The 8765-nt window shown below is 54.4% G+C and overlaps 1 protein-coding gene across 1 annotated transcript in view; it reads left to right on the top strand.

Moving 5' to 3' along the window:
- Positions 1-748: 748 nt before the first annotated feature.
- LOC119957044 overlaps positions 749-8765 on the top strand; it is a 147082-nt gene continuing 139065 nt past the window's right edge. The window contains exons 1-2 of the mRNA XM_038784639.1: positions 749-781; positions 7083-7154. Coding sequence (XP_038640567.1) covers positions 769-781; positions 7083-7154 — 85 coding nt within the window. The 5' untranslated portion in view covers positions 749-768. The remainder of the gene's footprint in view (positions 782-7082; positions 7155-8765) is intronic.

Below are 8765 nucleotides of genomic sequence, written 5' to 3'. Positions count from 1 at the left end.
TTGGGATTGACTTGGATTGGGATTGGGCTGGATTAGAACTTGATTTGGTTGGAGTTGGGATGGAGTTGAATTGGGAATGGGTTGGATTGAGATTGCGTTGGATTGGGCTGGAGTTGGGCTGGATTGGAATTACGTTAGATTGGCTTTGGGAATGGGTTGGGAAGTGGTTGGATTGGGATTGGGTTGGGTTGAGGTCTGATTGGGATTGGGTTGGAGTTGGAATGGATTGGAATTGGTTTGAATTGGATTGGGGTTGGGTTGGCTTGGGATTGGGGTTGAGATTGGGTTAGGGATGGATTGGGAATGAGTTGAGTTGGATTGGAATTGGGTTGGATTAGGGTTGGGATTGGATTGGATTTGGATTGTCTGCACCGTGCATATGCCAGCTAGAACTTCCAGAATCTGTGGTTTGCTCCGAGTTAACACCCAGCCTTAACCAGTCAAGCACAGTGAGCATGGATCAGTTGCCAAACTCACATAATCGAACACAAAACAATGTAACCATTGACTACTATAGGTGGTGTCAACAGTGTCGGGACATTATTCTCTGTTAGTGACGGTGAAACTTAGTCACGGTATGAACCTAGTGCCAAATTTTGATCGGGATAGATGTGACTGGGAAGCGAAAATGACATTTTTGCCTTGGTTCATGTTTGATGATGATATGTTGGTTGGATGTGGGATGATGATCTTGTTTCTTATTCAGTTGCCCAGATGTTCCTTGAAGTGAGAAACTCTCTGGCTGACGTGGGAGTGGACCTCACACAGATGGCGAACCAAAGTAAGTGTTCATAGATCATAGTTAAATCCCAGTGGGACCCCTCCCCCCACCCGCCGCCTCATTGACACAGCTGAGCAGTAATACACCGAGATAACTTTGTGTGATAAAACCAGGGTCATTCAAAATCGCTCATAGGATAAAAAAATCCCTACAGAGCAGAAGGAGGCCATTCGGCCCATCGGGTCTGCACCAAATCTCCAAAAGAGCGTCCGACGTAGGCCAGCAGCCCCCCCTTATCCCCACCTAACCTTTTGGATACCAAGGGGTAATTTATCATGGCCAATCCGCCTAACCTGCACATCTTTGGACTGTGGGAGGAAACCGGAGCACCCGGAGGCAACCCAGGCAGACACGGGGAGAACGTGCAGACTCCGCACTGTCACCCAAGGCCGGAATTGAAGCCGGGATCCTGGAGGCAGCAGTGCTAACCACATGCCGCCCACTTTGGGGTCATTCTTATCCAGGCGAGAAGGGAGAAATGGGTCCACCAAGTAGAGACTTCAGCATTGACAATATCAGAATCCTGCACTGGTTTAATTCTCAGGTTCGCCATAGCAACCGACTGACGTTCGATAAACAAATGGCCCCATCTCTGGGACTCCTGCCAAACTCACAGCCCCTCCTCTCCACCACCCCCTCCACATCTCCCCCTCAATGGAATATTATATCCACGTGGCGTCTAAATGCCTTTAAAAAGTCAGGATCCTGGATGAAGTGGTGGAGGAGGTCAGTGGGGGGCAGCAGAGGAGCTGATGTTGAGCTTCATATATAGAGTCATACAATTTGCAGTGCAGAAGGAGGCCATTCGGCCCATCGAGTCTGCACCGGCTCTTGGAAAGAGCACCCCACCCAAGCCCACACCTCCACCCTATCCCCATAACCCAGTAACCCCACCCAACACTAAGGGCAAGTTTGGACACTAAGGACAATTTAGCACGGCCAATCCACCTAACCTGCACATCTTTGGACTGTGGGAGGAAACCGGAGCACCCGGAGGAAACCCACGCAGACACGGGGAGAACGTACAGACTCCGCACAGTCAGTGGCCCACGCCGGGAATCGAACCTGGGACCCTGAAGCTGTGAAGCAATTGTGCTAACCACTGTGCTACCGTGCTGCCCCAGTTGAATGCTGCCATCCCTCCCTCTCTTTCCTCCTTGGGGGGGGGGGGGGGGGGGAAGGGGGGGGGGGCCTTTAAGATACCCAGGTGTCACGTCGTAGTGCTCTGCGTTTTACAACAGCTTCAACTCATCTTTTGATTATTATCTTCGGTGTTCGCCCTTCACTCATTCCCCCTCCCCATAACTGGGTCAGATATAAATTCCACTTCATCTGTACCATGGCTCTTTCATTTCCTGATGTCACTGGCCCAGCACAATGCTCGGGGGGACCCGCGTTCGAACCCCACCAGGGCAGATGGTGAAAATTTAGAATTCGATAAAAGAAAACTGAAACTTAAAGTCTAGTGATGACCGTGAAGCCATTGTTGTAAAAGCCCATCTGGTTCACTCATGTCCATTAGGGGAGTAATTCTGACCCACCCGTACCCTGGTCGGGCCTACATGTGACTACACAGCAATGTGGGTGACTTGGAAATAGCCCAGCACTCAGTTCAAGGGCAATTAGGAATGGACACCACATCCCATAATGAGTAGATACAACAATACTGCACGGGCTCAATGGTGGCATTGTGGTTAGCACTGCTGCCTCATGATGCCAGGGACCCGGGTTCAATTCCAGCCTTGGGTCACTGTCTGTGCGGAGTCTGCACGTTCTCCCCGTGTCTGCGTGGGTTTCCTCCGGGTGCTCCGGTTTCCTCCCACAGCCCAAAGATGTGCCGGTTTGATGGATTGACTGAGCTAAAGTTGCCCCTTAGAGTTCCAAGGTGCGCAGATTAGGTGGGGTTTCAGAGATAGGGTGGGTGAGTGGGTGCTCTTTCGGAGGGTTGGTGCAGACTCGATGGGCCGAATGGCCTCTTTCTGCACTGCAGGGATTCTGTGAATCTATGGAAAAAAAAACTGTGCGCACTTTGAGAATACCCAACCAACGGCTGGAAATAAATATTAGCCACACCCACCAACCTGCTCACCACACAGGGAGGGATTTAAACGGTTAGAGAAAATGTTTTATTGATCAGTAGCTGTTCCACCTCTGCCTCGGAATCGACAATTGTCCTGAAGCGATAAGGTGGATTGAGAAAATGTTACTGGGGCGTGCGCTGGAAATACCAGCTCACCCGAAGGCTGGGGAATTCAGGCCGGACGGACCATTGGATACCAAGGGCGGGATTCTCCCGGTCTCCCAGCCGCGCGGTTCTTGGCGATGCCCCGCTCGCTGGCAGCCGGATTCTCCACTCTCGCCGCTTGTCAATGGGATTTTAAGCCACCCCAGCTTGTCAGGAAACACGTGGGCGCTCTGCCAAAATTCCCACTCACCGGAGAATCCCGCTGCTCTGAACCAGTGGGGTTCCTTTCCCGCTTTCCTGAGTTCCCTTAACTTCCGATTGGATCCTCCGCACAGCTCGATATTCCGCGGCATGCCTTGACTCAGACTTTCGCTGGCCACTCTCCAATAGATGCACACGCAATTTACTATCATTTACAAACCTTACTGTCATAATATACACATCAGTATATAATGGTGCAGAGAGACACACTGACTGACACACAGCAAGACCAATCAGCACACACAACACAGCAGCCAATCACCAGTTAGATCACACTCACTATAAAGCCAGAGGGCACTAGCTTTCCCGCTCATTCGGGATGCAGCCTCTGAGACAGTCAGAGCTCGCAGTCAGTCGCACAAACATCCACCATGTGCTGACAGTATAGGCTGGTCAGGTTAGGCATAGGTCTTCAGTCAATCTAACATAGTGTCGACCCACAGTGCAAGTATGTTCAACAGTTCCTAGCTTAATAAAATAGTGTGGTACTATTTCAAGTGTTGGTATGTGTTACTGCTAGGGTGAACGCAGTCTCCACGGATCCAGAGTACCCAACACATCACTTACTCCTCTGCTTATCGAAGACTAAGATCAGCAGGATAATGTAAAGACACACGAGTACTACACCAGCAGGCCGCAGTCGGGTTAACCCTTTCCTTACACAATCTGTGCTCACAGGACTTTGCAAAGCATTCCATTGTCAATGAGGTACTTTTGACGCCCGGTCATCTTTCAAATTTTGGGAAAAGGGGCGGCCAATTTGTTCACAGCAAGACCCCCTCAAACTGCTACAAGGTATTGACCAGATATTCCCATTTATTGATGCATCCAGAGGGGTGAATGTTGGCCAGGACATCTTTCTCCTCAAACCGTGCCATTGGATCTTTGACAAGCACCTGGGAGAGTATTTGAGGCCTTGGTTTCAGCACTGTGTCTGAAAGCTGCTACATCCAACAGTGCAGCACTGCCTCAGCACTGTCTAGTTCCAGCCCAGATTATTAGTTAAGCCCCTCGACAGGGAGTTGAACCCAAGCGGATCAGGCTCAGGACAAGATTGGTATCCTCTGTACCATGGCTGCCTCCTAAAGCCAAGAAGGGGATTGGGCGAAATTTTCCCCCCAAAATAACCAAGTGACATTTTTAGAGTGAAAATCATGGTTCCCACATGAATCTAATTGATATCTTCCTGTACTTGGCGTAATAAATGAAGCCCCACATGAATCAGGCCGAGTTTTGAGTTCGCAGGCTCCAGATCCACACGACCTGGGGCTCAGCTGTCAGCAAGGGGGAGCTGTATTTAAACGGTCCCTTACCACTCGCTCTCAGGCTAGCCATGAAGATGGCAGTGCGGAGACCTGCTCCTCGCTTCCTGGAGGGATTTCTAACCAGGCTTCTGGACACCTTGGAGGAGAGGCGGGGGACCCTGTGCCCCCCGGATGGGTAGCAGGCCCAGAGGCAGTGGGGCTAATCCAGCCTGGGGTGGCAGTCGGTGCTGGAGACCCGGCTTCAACGTGGCAACTGGTTTTAGAACATAGAACAGTACAGCACAGAACAGGCCCTTCGGCCCTCGATGTTGTGCCGAGCCATGATCACCCTACTCAAACCCACGTATCCACCCTATACCCGTAACCCAACAACCCCCCCCCCCCCCTAACCTTACTTTTTAGGACACTACGGGCAATTTAGCATGGCCAATCCAACTAACCCGCACATCTTTGGACTGTGGGAGGAAACCGGAGAACCCGGAGAAAACCCACGCACACATGGGGAGGACGTGCAGACTCCGCACAGACAGTGACCCAGCCGGGAATCGAACCTGGGACCCTGGAGCTGTGAAGCATTTATGCTAACCACCATGCTACCGTGCTGCCCCAAATGAGCTCATTTGATCTGCACGGGAGACTGACTACCTGTCTCCTCCAGGTATCAGTCCTGTCTGTCCTTGGAACGTCACCATTAACCCATTGCCAGACACTCTGCGGCCTCCCAGCATAATGATCAGGAGATCCTCGGGGAGCTCTGCTGGAAAGCACCACGAGAGCGGTCCAGGCAGCGGTAGCGTCTCTTCAGCAAGCGTGTGCACCGCTCAATGGCAGACCGGGTGACAGGGCGTATCAGGACTCCACCTCGATCTTGGGCCTCCGCACAGGCTTTTCAACCATGACCCAGTGTCTCAGGATGTAGCTGACATGACCCTAGCAGGCATCCCTTGCCCCAACCACCCAACCCATCATCTTTGGGTGTCCCTCGAAGACACCAGGGATGCCCCAGTGTCCCAGGATGTAGCTGACATGCACGCTCCCAGGGTAGAGGGTGCGCGCACGCATAATCCTCCGGCGATGGTCACACACGATTTGGGGATTCAGATTATTGATAAAGGGTTGAGTCCTGACTCTCCGGTGACCTCAAGGCACCACGCTTGGCGCCGATGACCCTCTGGATCTGAGGCATCCCGAATCCTGTGACACGGGCACCCTAGTGCGCGACGCCTTGGCACGCAGAACATCCGTGACCTCCCGGATGCAGTTGTGGGCTGATGATTGCGAGATGTCCCACACGCCCCCGGAATGAGCTGGTGGTGAAAACCTTCAGGGCTGCCGTGACCTTCAGGGCCGCCAGGAGCGAATGTCCTCCTCCTCCTCCTCTACATGAAGACATAGCACAGGAGGCGCCCTGAGTCCTTGCTGAAGCAGAGTGCTCGGCAGCACATGGGACGGGATTCTCTCACCCCGCGGCAGAGTGTCCATGCCATCGTAAACGACGTCGCCTTTTACGATGGCGTGAATGGGCCGCTGCCAGGGCTAATTCTGGCCCCTACAGGGGGCCAGCAGGGCACTGGAGCGATTTGCGCCGCTCCAGCTATCGATGCTGGTGCGAACTGGCCGCCGCGGGATCCGCGCATGCGTAATGGCCTCCTTCAACACGCCGGCCCCGACGCAATATGGCGCAGGACCACAGGGGCCGGCGCGTAGGAAAGAAGCCCCCCCCCCAGCCAGAGAGGCTGGCCCTCCGATCGGTGGGCCCCGATCGCGGGCCAGGCCGCATCGGAGGGCCCCCCCCCACCCCTCCCCCCCCCCTGGGTCGGTTACCCCTCCCCCCCACAGGCCGCCAGCCAACCCTTCCACGCTGAGTTCCCGCTGACTGACAGCGGGTGTGTGGACGGCGTCGGCAGGACCTGTGGCGGCCCATCCTGGCCCGAGAATCGGCCGGCCGGCCGCGTAGACCGGCGCTGCGCCAAACACAGAATCGTGTGTCGGTGCGGCGTGGCCAGGTCGCGGGGATTCTCCGGCCCGGCCCCGGGCTGAGAGTATCCAGCCCATGGTATCCTGCAGCTCATTGTGGGCCATGCGAGTCCTGTACACCTGGGGCCTCCTTCTCCGCTGTCTTCTGGTCCCCTCCTCGGCCCAGCTGCCCAGGTGTTGAGCCTGTTGATCCGGTGCAGGCCCCAGCCTGGGCTAGCCTTGCTGCAGTTGGCGACGTCTGACCACCATCACAGCAGTAATAAAGGCAATTTCCAGGAGAATTGGTGAAGGACAGAGAGACACAAGCCCCATGGGGAGATCAATTGGGTTGTCCCAATGGGGGTTATCACAGCCCCTTCCTTGGCAAAATAACTTACCAGGAAAGATCTGAAAATGGGGAAAAGAAGCACGAACCGCTGGATAATGGAGAGAGAGAGAGGTGGGAGATGTGATAGACTCTGAGCTCCATTGCACACACCAAGGGTTAAGTGAAGAGACCACAGTGTAGTTTACAGAGTAGAAAATGTTGACATACTCTTAAAATAAATGAGATATATAATGACTCTCTGCTACAAATACTGACACCAGGCCCAAATTGTGTTTTTTTTTTCAGTTGCTAGGGTACCAGAGGAGACAAAGAACTCCCTGTCTGATTTCAGGAGCAGAATGCCACAGCTGAAAAACAGTAAGTGCCGACAAAGTATCAGAACATCCTTTATTTCTCCGACTCAAATGGTTTTCTGTATTCTGAAGAGGTTGAAGATTTTCTCTGGGGAGGTGAACGGGAGACAATGTTGGCCTTCTTAACAAGTGATGATAATAATAATGATAGCTTATTGTCACAAGTTGGCTTCAATGAAGTTACTGTGAAAAGCCCCTAGTCACCACATTCCGGTGCCTGTTCGGGGAGGCCGGTACGGGAATTGAACCCGCGCTGCTTCCTTGTTCTGCTTGGCAAGCCAGCTGTTTAGCCCACTGTGCTAAACCAGCAGCTAGATCGAGCCTTGGGTGCAGACTACCCAGCCAACCTCTCCCAAGAACGATGCGCTCTGAATGGAGCACAGGCAAGGGAAAGTGCTTGGGCAGCCCGGTGGCGCAGTGGGCAGCACGGCCAGGGACCCGGTTCAATTCCAGTGTCGGGTGACTGTGTGGAGTCTGCACGTTCTCCCCGTGTCTGTGTGGGTTTTCTCCGGGTGCTCCGGTTTCCTCCCACAAGTCCAAAGTTGTGCAGGTTTGGTGGATTGGCAATGCTGCAAAAGGTTAAGTGGGGTTATGGGACAGGGTGGGGATCGAGCTACTGTTGAGCACCGGCGCCAGATGGGTTTAGAAACAATCGATGATGACTTCACTCTCGCCATTACTGAAACGAGCTTTCCATTCCCGATATGAAGGTGCCACGGTGGGATTCGAACCCATGTCCACAAGGCATTTGTTGGGACCTTATTTCAGTGGCATTTACTGCCATCCCCCATGAATGCGATTGAAGCAAACAGCTCCAGTTAAAGACTTAGGCCGGGATTCTCCCGCAATTGGCGGGACGGCCCGACGCCAGCGCCAGGAACGGCGCAAACCGCTCTGGCGTCGGGCCGCCCGGAAGATGCGGAATTCTCCGCACGTCCGGGGGCTAGGCCGGCGGCGGCAAGGTTGGCGCCCCGCCAACCGGCAGCGCCCCCCCCCCCGGGGCCGGATCTCCCCGCACCACCCCCCCCCCCCCCCCCCCCCCCCCCCGAGGACTCCGCTAGCCACCCTCCAAGCCAGGTCCCGCCGGGATGGAACATGTACATTTCACGCCGGCGGGACTGGCCAGGAACGCACGGCCACTCGGCCCATCGGGGCCTGGAGAATTGCTGGGGGGGGGGGCCGCTGCCAACGGCCCCCGATTGGCATGGCGTGGTCCCCACCTCCACCCGAAAACTGGCGCCGGAGAATACGGCAGCTGGCGTCGGAGCGGCGGGGCGGGAATCACGCCGCCCCCCCCGGGGGGATTCTCCGACCCGGCGGGGGATCGCAGAATCCCGCCCTTGATGTCCATCCAGAGGGACAAGAGGCTGATTGGAAATTTTTTGATTCTATAAATGTAAAAACAAAATGTAACGATGTGTGAAGACCCTACCCCACCCTTTGAGTCAGGCTTTATCAAATTGCAGCTCACAGGCTTGTGTTGGGAGGGTCACGCGTGATCGTCGCGGCATTCCGGCGGTGTTTCCGATCGCGGGAGAAGTGCCACGACCGGAATTTTTATTGGGAATGGTGGCTGCTGCTACCTTTCTGATGAGAAGGAATTGAGGTTGCACGC

Source organism: Scyliorhinus canicula, chromosome 25 (assembly GCF_902713615.1).
Source record: "Scyliorhinus canicula chromosome 25, sScyCan1.1, whole genome shotgun sequence".
NCBI classification, from domain to species: Eukaryota; Metazoa; Chordata; class Chondrichthyes; order Carcharhiniformes; family Scyliorhinidae; genus Scyliorhinus; species Scyliorhinus canicula.
The sequence above is the reverse complement of the archived record's forward strand: the minus strand, read 5'-3'. Positions and strand labels throughout refer to the sequence as shown.